Source organism: Poecilia mexicana, unplaced genomic scaffold (assembly GCF_051168715.1).
Source record: "Poecilia mexicana isolate PSO_F unplaced genomic scaffold, ASM5116871v1 scaffold_18, whole genome shotgun sequence".
In the NCBI taxonomy this organism is placed as follows: domain Eukaryota; kingdom Metazoa; phylum Chordata; class Actinopteri; order Cyprinodontiformes; family Poeciliidae; genus Poecilia; species Poecilia mexicana.
In genome coordinates, this window is record NW_028263387.1 from 6,604,946 (window position 1) to 6,619,521 (window position 14,576).

Here is a 14,576-nt window from a genome sequence, read left to right on the forward strand (position 1 = left end):
AACTGAGGTAAAAGCCGTTTTCTGTAAAGTATGTAAAGTATTATCTCTTATTCTTATTTTTTTTAATCTGATGCTAAAAAAACCCAATGTGTTTTTCCTTACATAAGTTGCTTCAGCTCACCGTCCTTATTTTCTGTCATTTATTGTATAACATGTAACATGAATTATCGTCTTTGTAAAGAACAGACCCATCCTCCCGTTTGAACATTCAAATGCTGACAGACTCGCTCTTATGTGATCGCTGTTCATCAGAAGTCGACATTTAACCCGGGAACGTCGATCAGAACGTCAAGCAGAGGTTTGACGAGACACGGAAGGTAACCAGGTCCATGTTTTAACTTTCTTTCTGTGCTTGATATTTAAATATTCTGTTTCCTGTCTGACTTCGACTTTTCTGTTCTCCCCGCATTGTTGCAGCTTGTCAAACCTTGATATGACGTGTTTAAATGTTCTTCATCCAACAGAGACAAACTGCTGGAGGAAAATAATTCATCTGACAGCAAAGATGCAGTGGAGTCTGATTCTGCTCTTCCTGATGGGTAAGTTGATCTGAAACACAACTAGACTTGTAGTAGATTTTTTTCATCACAGGAGCTTAAATCATCTTGTTTCACTGAAACATTTATCCTATGTTGTGTGTTGCTGAAATCACCCTAAATTAATATCATCATGTTTCATGTTTCAGCTCAGTGTTGCTTCATGGACTGTCAGCTCTACCAGTTTCACTACATTAATGAAAAAAAGACCTGGACTGAAGCTCAGCAGTACTGCAGAGAGAAACACACTGACCTGGTCACAGTGACTAACATGAAGGACATGAAGAGACTCATCAACATCTCAGCTGGTAGTAAAAACCGAGCTTGGATTGGTCTGTATTATCAAACACATGGTACCAGAACATGGTACTGGTCTCTGCCTGGAGTGGAGTTCGATGTAAGTGAGACAAACTGGATGTCAGGAGAACCGACTGACAAACATAGGAATGAAATATCTGGGAACTATGGATTTCTGTTTAAAAATTTTACATGGGCAGATGAATCTTGTCATCACGTGGAATTTTTCCTCTGCTATGATGGTGAGTAATAAGAAAACCCAGAAAATAAACTAAGTAATTGAATAAAACCATCTGCATGAGAGATGTATTAGCGGTACCACTCTCCTTATAGATGACTGATAATTAGTTCATAGATGTTTATTCTTCTCTAAGCCGTTTATAAATTATCAATAGCTGTTTATTATACATTAATTCAGGGTGAAAAGGAGACAAAATTTACCTGTTTCTTGCCAAATAGTGAACCAATTCTGTTCACCTATAGATCTTTACAAATTGTTACACTAAACTTTTCAGACTGCCTTGTAAACACAAGGATTCATAGACGTAATTGTTTAGCATACAGTCTCCTTCTCACTCTCAATGCCTAGGAAATGATTTATAAAGTGCTTGCAGATGAATTGATAACATATCTATATATATTTTTTATTATCCATCTGTAAGGAGAACTTTTTATTGTAAAGTGGTACCAATTTGTTTACGCAGTTCTGATCGCAAGTATGACAAAGTTATCAACTTCCCTCAAATATTCTCAGCCTAAAATGTGTTTTTTCTCCACAGAAACTGATAGAAACCAGAAATACCACTTGATTGAAGACAAGAAGGCCTGGCAGAAAGCTCAGATTTACTGCAGAGAGAATCACACAGACATGATCAGTGGAACGAAGCAGCTACAGGATGCAAGATCGGCGAATGTTTTGAACTCTGTGGGAAACGAAACACACGTACATTTCGGTCTGTTCAGAGACGCCTGGAAGTGGTCCGATGGAAGCAGTTTCTCTTTCAGACACTGGCACAAAGGCTTCAACAATCAACAACCCAACAGTGGACAATGTGCCATGTTTAAGTTTAATGATAAAGGCAGATGGAGGAATGAGAACTGTACGGCCAAGAAACACTTCATCTGTTATGACGGTAAGGTATTTCAAAATCACCGAGGAGATTACTTCAGTGATTTGAAAATCAATTGAAATAGGTGTCACATCTGCGTGGTTGTAACATTTGATGTATGTGTCATCATTTTGGGTTTGCTGTGCAGACTTGTTCATATTCATGGCTTCTTTGTTTAGATAACGTGATCCTGATCAAAGAAAATAAAACCTGGGAGGACGCCTTGACCTACTGCAGAGATCATCACCATGACCTGGTCACCATCACCAACATGGATGATCAGAGATGGATCCAGGAGAAAGTCAAGAACGCATCGACTGATTATGTCTGGATGGGTCTGTGCTATGCCTGCACTCTGGATTTGTGGTTCTGGGTCAGTGATGAGGTGGTCAGATATAAGAACTGGGCTTTAGATGGACCGATAGACGACTGTGACATGTCTGGAGCCATGGAGACGGGAGGAAAACATCAGTGGTTCAAAAGAAATGATGATGAGATGCTGAATTTCATCTGTTCTAAAAAGTAAAATCTACTCTTTTCTTTTGTTTTTATTTTATTCTTAGGTGTGTGATTCATATTAGATGTTGGTTTAATTAATCTGACTTCCCGATTGAGAAATGATTATCTTTTTCTCAATGGTGCTGATCTATTTAGAGAAAGCTTGACGTGGTGTTTGGTTTTCTAGTGGTTATGCGACATGCCACTGTGTTATATATTATCTCTTATACTGTTATGTGATTTACACCAATGTTATCAACTTTTATGTTATGAAGTTATTCTTTAATATTTCAGTGCTTTACAAGCTACCATTGATCTGGACGAGTTCTGTTGGGTGGTTTTGGCATGTTTCTGTTTCCAGCGAGTCATCTTATAACCAGAAGTTGTGGGTTCGATTCCAGGTTCATCTTGCTACTTGCTGATGTTCCCCTGAGCAACGCACTCCAGCCAAGTTGCACCAATCCTACATATACTCCATAAATATCTTGTGTTTACTTTCTAGTCTACTTCATTGTGTTCTCACAGTTCCTTATCTTCATTGATTGACTTCTCTTACATTTAATTCCTAATTCTTTTGTCATAGATAATGACTTGTTTTCCCAAAAACTCTACTTTAATCATTGTATTGTGTGTATAGCAGTCACACGCCTATTTTTCTTTTTAAGATCTGTCTAAAGCATTTTGTATTACATCTGTCTGTGTGAAAGTGCACTACCAATAAAGTTTGTTTTTGAAACAGTATTTTTTTTTAAAATACCTGTCATAAATTATTGACATGCTTCCCAGAAATCAATGGAGCGATCTTTATTTTAAATACATCAATCTAAACTTTGTAATAATTGCTGACCAGCATTGTTAATGTTTTTACTAGTATCTTAACGATTTATCTTTGGTTATTTTTACATCTCCTATTAAAGTTGGAACTTTGACTGGGTGACATCCAAGATGTTTATATTACTTCCAGTGTGTAGAAAAAAAACATGTTAATACACTTTAAATATTCCTTAAACCTACATTTGTTTATGTTTAACTATAACAACTTGGATTAAATGTATGACAGTCTTCCAGCAGCAGTTAAGATAGAAAATATTTGACTCATTTGATATTAGAGAAATGACAGAAGTAAGGTTTGGCCAGCAGATGGCAGCAAAGTCAGGTAGATGAAGTGATCCTGATCAAAGAAAATAAAACCTAGGAGGACCCCTTGAGAGGTCATCACCATGGCCTGGTCACCATCACCAACATGGATGATCAGAGATGGATCCAGGAGAAAGTCAAGAACACATCGACTCCTTTTGTCTGGATTGGACTGTGTTAGAATTATGTTGGTTATCATTCTTACATTTGTAATTTTATGTTACTAGTTGTTTTTCTATTTAGAGGTTTAGTGTTCAAATTTGTTTAAAATTGTGGAGACACAATTAAATCTTCCTTAATCTCAAGCATGTTTTTACAGAAGGGGATTTAGATCTTAGATATTCTTTGATGAATAAAGAACCTTTATAACTTTACTTTGTGTCGATCAAGTATTGTTTATGTTATACTTTATCAGAAATTTTATCAGATTTGGTTTTGGGGTTTTTGAATAAACTATTATAACATGAAGTTTTCTCATCTTTTTTTTTTTTTTTTGCTGAAGATGACATTTTAGACGACGTATATATAAACATATAACTAGCAAATAATACTATAAATGTAGGTTGGATTTCATTCATTAATATTCCTGTAACTGTGAATGAAGATGTCTTACTAGTTTTGGGTGTATGATTGATTTTACCTACCAAAATAATTGAGTAGATTCATATAAAAAATTTGGTTCAGACGAATTGAAAACCACTGACTCATGTTGAGTCAAGACAGAATTTTATATTTAGCCATAATACTATGTTAAACTGACGTTTATGAAACTGTTTGCCTCTGGATGAAGTTGCGATCTTGTTCTGAAACAGTAAAAAGGGACTGTTGATGGGACATGTAGGTTTTCTAGCACCATCTAGTGGCTGTTCAGACCTCTACAACGGAGAAACTAAACCCAACTTTTTATATAAAGGATTACCAGTGGAAAAAATGAGCATGGTGGAATGCTGTGTGGATTTTTTTTTTTGTTATTTATTGAAATATTAGAGATGATATTTCTTTTCACTCACCCCATTTTCCACAAGTACAGAAAACTGAAGAGTTAAAGAACTTTAAATAATTCGTTAACGGGAAGAGCAGGCCTAAGTTAAGTAAAACACAGCAGTGGAGCTGTCCTTTTAACCAATCAGCTCACAGATTCACCTGATAGGGCCTTCTAGAAGGCCCACTGTGACACTGAGGTTTTCTGCCCTCTGATTGGATGGTCAGAGTTTTTATTTTACACACAGTGGTCGACGGGATGCAGAGCCCTCTAGTGGACATGGGAGGAAAATTACTGCTTACTGCAATATTTGTTGGTCTATTTTGTATATGGTCACAAATGCCAATTTTAAATTTCAAATGAAGAACCTCAGTGAAAACGTGTTTATTATTAACTCCTATGTGCAAAAAATCGATTGAAAATCAATTTATTCACTGCATGTTTATGTCTGTTTGTGTAAGGCTGAGATGGAACTGCACATGAAAACATCATTCAGACTGTCAACACAAAAGAGACACAATCAAAACTGTCAGATGACTTATTACCCCATGATATTAACTCAGAAATATTCCAAATAGTTTGGATGTATTTTTTTATTTCTGTCCTTCTTACGGAAAGTTTCTGTTTATGTTTTTTGCTGTTTGGCTTTGTAAAATTTTTGAAATATAAATTTAAGGTTGAAACCATAATTCATATAGAGCAAAAATGCTTTATGTTGCAATCAACACAACAAAACAGGAAGTAGAATATACATTTATAAGCATTGTTGAAGGTGTTTTGAAAACCTTTAGTGTGTCCCCTGGTGTAGCAGCATCTACCTTTATTATAAGAAGAAAAAACAAATTCCTGGTTGACCTCAAGGAAATTAATTTGCCCTGAATCCTTTTGCTTCCAGTACACATGTTTTATTTTGTTGTACTCTTTTCCTCTCACAACACATGAGAAAACTCTTCATCTCAATAGCATAGAATCCTAAGAGCTTTTCCTTAACAAAAAAAAGCTTATTTAGCAAATATGTATCATATATCTAAACTATGATATTTCAAAAGCTGGTTCCAGCTGTTCTGTGGATGAAACAAATAACTGTAATAATCTATTAGTGAGGAGAAAATAAATTAAATTAACAAATGAAGAAAAAAATTGTCTAAAATAAAATTAAACGAAACTGTGGATTAATAAAAGGTATTGCGTCACCCGGATTTCCTGTTAAAATCACCTGATATTAACTTTAAAGTTTCAAACATGAAACTGTTGCTAGGTAACCAAAGAGATAGGTAGAGCTGCTAAAGCCTTCCCTCTGCATACATCTCCCAGAATGCTGTGCGGTTCAGATCTAGAACTGCTTGGGGTTTGTTGTGACTCACACTTTTTCCTGATGATATGACAAGCATGCCTCTAGCTGTGACATCACAGAGTTTTCCTTCATCTTTGGAAAGATGATGCGAGTGTTTGGGAACTCTACCACACTCACCAACCAGCATCCTCCCCAAACAAGCTGAAATATAAACAATATTGCTGCAATTGTTTCCACAATAATGTTTATGTTAAAAAACCAATAAATAAATGTATTTATCAAATTATGTTGAGACCTTATGAAAAACTAAACTGAAGAAGCTGAAGTAACAAATGCTTACAGTTTAGAACTGTGTTAAGTCTAAAAATCCCAGTGAATCATTTGCACTTTTTCTCTTTCAAACTGATTAGTCTTGCTTAAATTTTATTGATTGGCTTAATAAACTGATTTTGGAAATTATGTTGAGACTTAGAACAATAAAACAATAAAACAGCAGTTTTGATAATGAGGTCATACAATGTTAGAGTCAGTGGTTTGTATAGATAGATTATATTATCAGATTCACAATAGTATTTCAATTCTGAAGGGGGAAAGGCACTGGGGAGGGCGTGAAAAAATGATGATCCCTCAGGGGGGCATGATGGAAAATACTTGAGAAACACTGGCTTATTATAAGAAGAGGAAACAACTTCTTGATTGACATCAAGGAAATTAACTTGCCCTGCATCATTTTGCTTTCACTACATATGTTTTATGTTTGAACACTATTTGTCTCACAAAACATCAAAAGACTCTTCAACTCTACAGCAAACAATCCTAAACACACTTAAAAATCAATAAACAGAAACTTATTTAACAAAGCTGTAAATGAACCAAAGAAAGCAGAAAGTCAGAGTGAGAGAGAAAGAGACAGAAGCAACCAATCAGAGCAAGGGGGAGGATCTTAGCGCTGTCAATCACACTCATGCTCTCCCTCTTTCTCTTTGTTAAACTAACTCTGGTTCACCACAACGTAGCCTGCCACCTCTGCTAAGGCTAGTTATCATAGCCACTGATGATAGCGGATAAACAGATATCCTGTAATGGTAAGTTGTTTTTCCACCACATGAGGATGATTGGCAGCACTAAGACCCTCCTCCTGGCTCTGATTGGTTGTTTCTGACCTGGTTCAGTGCATTTTTGCAGACCACGAAAGCAGCACTGGCAGGAGGTGGAGGAACTTGACTTTTTTTACATATTATTTCTCTCATACCATCCTGTCACGACATATGATAGTTTGAATAAATATGGACAAAGCATATCTTTGCAAAGTTACTGCAGTTTTAATCCACAGGATTAAATTTTATGTCAGAACACCATTTGCATGTCTGCCGTTTTTTGGGAGGTTCTTTACGGGAACATTAGGCCATTTTCGGCCTGTCGTTGCCAGTAACATGCAAAGCAGAGAAAAGCAGACATTTTAACTTCCTCTGCAAGTTTCATAAACAGTTTTAATAAAAACCCCTTATACTGGTTTGAATATTCAAATGTAGTCCATATTTCATGTCAGTAACATGACTACATATTATGTAGGAAAATGTATTTGGGGGTTGGGATGGGGGGAGAAAGTTTATTTAACCCTTGATATGAAATGTTTCATCCAACAGAGACAAATCACAGAAGGAAAATAATCCACCTGGCAGCAAAGATGCAGTGGAGTCTGATTCTGCTCTTTCTGATGGGTAAGTTGATCTGAAACTTTACATTCACTCTGTTCTGTGACATCACAGATTGAGATGGATTAAGAATACATTTGCCTAATTTTATTTTAAAAACACCAGAAAAACAGTTTTCCTACTAAGTTTTTAATGCTGCTGTGAATACTGGTGGAGATGTTATCACTGATTAGTATTTTGAGGTCAGTGTTGTTTCATGGACTGTCAGCTCTATCAGTTTCTCTACATTAATGAGAAAAAGACCTGGACTGAAGCTCAGCAGTACTGCAGAGAGAATCACACTGACCTGGTCACAGTGACTAACATGAAGGACATGGAGAGACTCATCAACATGTCATCTGGAGATATGAAGGAATCTTGGATTGGTCAGATAAATGTATGGATGTGCCAAAAACACATCCACACACAGAAACAAAACTGAAGTTATTATCTTTGGACCTAAAGAGGAGCGAACTAGAATCAATGCACAGCTTCAGTTATTACAACTGAAAACCAGCGATCAGGCCCGAAACCTGGGAGTAGTGATGGACTCTGACCTGAACCTTCAGACTTAAGACAGTCACAAAGTCGGCCTTCTATCACCTGAAGAACATCTCCAGGATTAGAGGACTAATGTCTCAGCACGATCTAGAGAAACTCATCCATGCGTTTATCTTTAGCCGCATTGATTACTGCAACAGTGTCTTCACAGGTCTGACTAATAAATCAGTCAAACAGCTGCAGCTGATCCAGAACTCTGCTGCTCGCGTTCTCACTAGAACCAGGAAGATAGAGCACATAACACCAGTTCTAAAGTCCCTACACTGGCTCCCTGTAGCTCAAAGAATAGACTTTAAAATACTGTTGTTAGTTTATAAATCACTGAACGGATTAGCACCACAATACATTAAAGATCTGTTATTGCTGTACCAACCATCTAGACCCCTCAGATCTTCTGGTTCTGGTTCTGCTCTGCATCCCCAGAACCAGAACCAAACGAGGAGAAGCAGCATTCAGTTTCTATGCACCACAAATTTGGAACAAACTTCCAGAAAACTGTAAAACAGCTGAAACACTGTTAAACAGTGATTTTTGTCAGGTTTCAAAACCTGACAAAAATCAGCCCCTGTTTGCTTCATCCATAAGGTCTGGGTTCTCGGCTATGGAGAAACAATTGCTTCCTGGAGGCGTGGCCTCTGCTGAAGTTTTAAATTTTACCCAATAGCTAACGTTTGACCAGTTTGATGCTATAAATCTTACCAGAAATTGTGCTGGAAACGACCATCCTCTAATGTGAAGAGAGACAAACTGATTCAAACAAGGGAACAGACTGAACTGATTGACTTTGTTCAAATCCTCTGGTTGTAAAATCATGAGCTGTTCTAAGACAGTTCATAAAATCAACATCATCATTCCCATTCTTCTTCTGTTTGCTGATTGATTGATATTTTACCAGGGAAATCCTCTTTAATGAGTGAAAGCCCTGATGGATCAGTGAGAGGAGATGAGAATCCAGCAGAAATATGTAGGAAGGGTTGAATGATTTTACAATGCAATTAATACAATACAACAGAAAGTAGAATAATAATCTACAAGAATTGTTGAAGATTTTCAGAAAATCTTTCTTTTGTCCTCTGGTGTAGCAGCATCTACCATTACTATAAGAAGAGGAAACAACTTTCTGGTTGACATCAAAGAAATCAATTTGTCCTCAATCCTTTTGCTTTCAGTACACATGTTTTATGTTTGTGCACTTTTTGTTTCACAAAACATCAAAAGACACTTTAACTCTAAAGCATACAATCATATGCTCTTAAAAATCAATAAACAAAAGTTTATTTAGCAAAGATGTACAATAAGTCCAAAATAATTGTATTAATCTCTCAGTGGGGAGAAACTAACACTCTGAATGAACTGATTAATTAACAGCTAAGCTAAATTTAACATGAAACTAAACTGGTTTTATAAAAACAGGTCAGTTTTCCCAGGACTTCCTGTTAAAAACGCCTGATGTTAAATTCTAACCTGCTGTGCAAAGAGCAGCTTTACAGTGGAGCTGCTTTTCTCACGCTTTCATCAGTTTGTTCTGAAAGATATCTGTAACAAACTTTATTTGAAAGGCAAATAGAAACCAGAGGCTACAAACTAAAAACTGCAATACAACATGTGTCCTTATCACGCGATTCTGGAAAAAGACAGTTTCCCTGTTAATTAAATCATGTTCCGGGATGAAGAGGTCAACTCATGTTATTAATATTTTCTTTCCTCTTTATGGTTTATGAATGACTTTTTTGTGAAAAATGTTTCTTCCCTGTTTTGAATATTTAAATGATGAAACTGTCATATTCAGCTACTGTTTAGGTACAAACAGTTTATCTGGAACAGTTTTCAGAAGATCATCAAGAGAAGAACATCAATTTACTGAGGAAGTAAGTTTTATAAAAATGTCTGTTATTAAGTGTAAATTTTACTAATGCTTATGCTGTTCTTTATTTTTAATGTCACTATTTTAGTTAAGAAAAAGTTGCACTATTTTTTCTGTCTCCTGTCTGTCTTCATCTCTCTGCTCTCATTGTTTCTCTGTCCAGTGGAGGGAGAGCTGCAGCTTTTCACTGTTTAAATGTTCTTCATCCAACAGAGACAAACTGCTGGAGGAAAATAATTCATCTGACAGCAAAGATGCAGTGGAGTCTGATTCTGCTCTTCCTGATGGGTAAGTTGATCTGAAACACAACTAGACTATGAGGAAACAGAGATACCTCTGAGTTATCACACAGAAATGTTAATGAAAACTGTTCTAATTATATTTTATTGAAACTGACAGCTCAGTGTTGCTTCATGGACTGTCAGCTCTATCAGTTTCTCTACATTAATGAGAATAAGACCTGGACTGAAGCTCAGCAGTACTGCAGAGAGAAACACACTGACCTGGTCACAGTGACTAACATGACGGACATGAAGAGACTCATCAACATCTCAGCTGGAGAAATGAAGGAAGCTTGGATTGGTCTGTATGATCAAACACATGGTAACAGAACTTGGTACTGGTCTCTGCCTGGAGTGGAGTTTAATGAAAGTGAGACAAACTGGAACACAGGAGAACCGACTGATAATGGAAATCAAGTAACACATGAGAACTGTGTGATTGTGGATAAAAATCTCAAATGGATAGACACCAGCTGCCTTAATCAACATAATTTCCTTTGCTCTGATGGTGAGAATGTTCATCTTTTTATCAGTTTTTTTTAAATCTATTTTGTACAAACAAGGTAAACATAAATATATTTGATTACTCCACAGAAACTAATACAAAACATAAATATCACTTGATTGAAGAGAAGAAGACCTGGCAGGAAGCTCAGAGTTACTGCAGAGAGAAACACACAGACCTGATCAGTGGAACGAAGCAGCTACAGGATGAAGAAGTGAAGAAGATGATGAACTCTACAAGTGATTCCTCATACATTGGTCTGTTCAGAGACACCTGGAGGTGGTCAGATGGAAGCAGCTTCTCTTTCAGACACTGGAATCCAATATTTAACCAACACAAACCCAACAGTGGTCAATGTGCCATGACTAAGTTTGATGGTGAAGGAAGATGGACGAATGTGAGCTGTGATGAAAGAAAACCCTTCATCTGTTATGATGGTGAGATGCTCTGACTTTAATGTTCATTTAATTTTGCATAATTTATACGTAACTTGTAAAGGTTTGTCGTTTCAAATTTTTCACTGTCTTCATTCTCTAATTATTTACATACAAAGAAAAACTTGAAATGCCAAACAGTTTTCTGGAACTAAAGATGTTTTTGCTACTTCTATATATAATCATCTTTGTTTGTGAATATGAGCATGAACAAAGGTATGAATGAAGCTTTTTTGTGCCTGCCTTCTGTGACAGATAATGTGATCTTGATCAAAGAAAATAAAACCTGGAAGGACGCCTTGACCTACTGCAGAGATCATCATGATGACCTGGTCACCATCACCAACATGGACGATCAGAGATGGATCCAGGAGAAAGTCAAGAACGCATCGACTGATTATGTCTGGTTGGGTCTGCGCTTCAACTGCACTCTTAATTTCCGGTTCTGGGTCTGTAAGGAGATGATCAGCTATCAGAACTCGACCTCAGCAGGATGGATGAATGACTGTAACATTTCTGGAGCCATGCAGGCTGGAGGAGAACATAGATGGTTCCAGAGAAACGACACAGAGGAACTGAACTTCATCTGTTTTACGTTTAAAAAGCTCACTCTGCTCTCTGGTGACTCTGTTTCAGGAAGCAGGGTTAGCAAACTCTGAGTAGAAGTTAGTTACTCTGAGTAAACTTGCCCCGCTCTATGATTCTCAGGGTTTTCAGTCTCAGAACAGGAGATATCAACAGGGTAACTCAATCCTCAGTCAAGTTAGCTCTGAGTTTTGCGTTCTCTCATCAGTGGAACATAGAAAATCCGGTCCATTGTTGGCAACGGGAGAAAAAAAGAATCCCAGAAGTTCCTGTTTCTCACCAGTGGAATCAGAAATTATGACTGAATGACGAGAATATCAAAACATATTTAGCAAAAATGTAAAATAGCAAGAATTAGCAGAGACCAAGTCAATGTGTGAGTGTGATTTAGTGGTTACTAACGCTGCACTTAAAGGTCCCAAAAAAAGGAGGATCATTTTATTTGTCTGAGCAAAATCTCAATATCTACTGTATGCATTCTCAAAAATATATGAATAGATAACCCTTGAAGTGTCAAAACGTTCAAGTCACAATGATCTACAGTCGGGAGCACTAGCGGAGCAAGTCAGCGTCGGGCCGGGGGGTGGGGCCAATTACCGGGCCCCTAACGAATCACCAGGCCCCTGACGTTTATCGCCTGCGCTTTGAGAAACTGTTGACGGGGGAAAACCGTGAGTGAAACGGTTATGGTTTTCACTCAAAATACTTTATTGGTCGCTAGAATATATTCCATTGAGGGAAAGTAACTTTAACATGAAATAGACCTTTCTCAACAGGTGAGGGCGCACTGTCTCCGTCTTCAATCAGACATTTAAGTGACTTGAAACCGCACCTCCAGACCCGGGCCCCCGGGTCGGGGGTCAGCCACACCCTCAGCCCCCTATAGCTCTGTGCCTGGTCGGGAGGGCTCTTGTTTAAAAAACTTTGGTTGTTTGACATTTACCTAAAATGTTGCTTTTAGTGCTTGACACCAATAACATACCAGAGAAACAGATCTATATCTGTAATGAAGAACACCAGCTGGGGATTGAACCCGTTACCCCAGGTGACAGGAGGAGACACACAGCACTGTGCTAAGGAGAACCTCGGTTCATTAGTGACTCACGTCTCATCAGCGCCTCTGCTGTACAGTAACGGATCAGCAGCGCCAGTAACGATTCTGAAAACGATCCTCTTGGCATTAAAACGTAGTGCAGCACAATGAATGTCCTAGTTGTGTCACAGATGAGATGAAATGTTACTCAGTTAAAATGACTGCGGAGAAAAACAGTAACGCTCCTATAATAAACATATCAATCCAGGAATGATAACATCTATCTACATGCTCAGATTTTCACTTATCCCGCTTCCTGAAACTGGGTCATGGCGACGCTTTTGATTTTTTCGTAAAGTGAACACTTGTTTGTGTGGTATGTTGGTGCGGATTCACCTTTAAGGTGAGTGGTGGGCGGCACCAACGTACCCTTTAAAGCCAGGTGTGTGGGGTGCGCTCTCCCATACAATTGTTTTGAGCTGTGCAGATGGCGTTGTGAGCTTGTGTGATCCTGTCTTTCCTCAAGCATCAAGTAATGGTCTTCAGGATTGAGGTTGTGCTGGTCCTCCCGTTTTGCTCTCTGGGAGTGCGTGTGATCAGGCGCGCGTCGTGGGCGTGGAGCTCTTAACCGAGATCCTGAGGTGTTCGGGACTTGGCGGTGGACTGTTGTGTGGTTTTCCCCCTCCCTCCTCCTGCCGCACCTGGCCTAATTGTCCGTGGCGCAAGGGGAGCACGGCCACGCCAACGCCGTTGTTTTGTCTTTACTTTTGCTTCATGCCTTTTCAGCTGGGCGTCATTTACCCAATTGATTTATTCTTTATTTTGGCCAGGGTTCAACCGTTTATGGTGAGTCCCCCTGTTAAGTACGTTTATTTACAATTTGTATTTTTTTTCTTTTTTTCTTTCTTTGCATGTAGGTTTAATTTGTCAATTGCTTGCATGATTTGGTTTATTTAGTTTGTTCAGTGCTTTGCTCGTCTTGCTTTTCGTTTATTTGCTTTGCATGTTTTCTTTGGTTGGGTTGCAGTGTTTTTTTTCTTTTGTTTTCTGCATGGTTCTTTTTGTTTAGTTATTAATTGGGTTTGAAAACGACTTGCTGCTGATGTGCAGTATGTATTTTGTGAAGTTTGTAAACTGTCTTTAACACATATATTATTGTTGTAGGCCTATTTTAAACTTTTGTAAAAAATAAATTCTTTTTTCAAAACATTATGGTCCGCCTCTCTTTGTTGTCCCGACCTGGCGTGGCCTTTTTGTAGATATTAGAGGTTGAATAATCCTGGGGCCAAGATCTCGGGTGGCATTGTTGGATGTTATACTTTAAAATTTAATAGTAGACACCACTATGGCCACATTTGGTTTGCTGGACACACTTTCAAATGATCATATCCAGGTTTCTTTTTCCCCACAGAGGAAGAAAAAAATGTTTATTCAATGTCACATGCTGTTATTTTAATTATGTAAAGCACTTTGAAATGCCTTGCTGCTGAAATGTGCTATACAAATAAAATTTGATTTACCAGAAGACTCAGTTACCTCTCTTAACGTTCAGACAGTTTGTGTTTTGTAATCGCATTAGAACATGGATATTGTCTCACACCAAAACATCAGTTTCATTGTATATTTTTAAAATGCTTTAAAAAACACATTTTGTTGTTCTGATTTGTCATTCAATAAATTCTAAATATGCAGAAAAATGTCCTGTTTTAAAGCAGTACAGTCACTGGACCAATAAGAACTCAATGGAGATAAACGAGGTTCTGATT

General features: G+C 37.7%; 2 protein-coding genes across 2 annotated transcripts; both read left to right on the forward strand.

Moving 5' to 3' along the window:
* Nucleotides 1-505: 505 nt before the first annotated feature.
* On the forward strand, nt 506-3,126 carry LOC106906841 (C-type mannose receptor 2-like). The gene is made up of 4 exons (XM_014972290.2): nt 506-539; nt 686-1,075; nt 1,613-1,966; nt 2,122-3,126. The coding sequence occupies exons 1-4, from the start codon at nt 506-508 to the stop codon at nt 2,466-2,468; spliced, it is 1,125 nt and encodes a 374-aa protein (XP_014827776.2). The 3' UTR covers nt 2,469-3,126.
* Nucleotides 3,127-10,374: 7,248 nt separating this feature from the next.
* LOC106913640 (C-type mannose receptor 2-like) lies at nt 10,375-14,017 on the forward strand. Its single transcript, XM_088015931.1, has 3 exons — nt 10,375-10,761; nt 10,848-11,195; nt 11,448-14,017. Exons 1-3 carry the CDS (start codon nt 10,386-10,388, stop codon nt 11,849-11,851), a joined length of 1,128 nt encoding a protein of 375 aa, XP_087872057.1. The 5' UTR covers nt 10,375-10,385; the 3' UTR covers nt 11,852-14,017.
* The last annotated feature ends 559 nt before the right edge of the window (nt 14,018-14,576 follow it).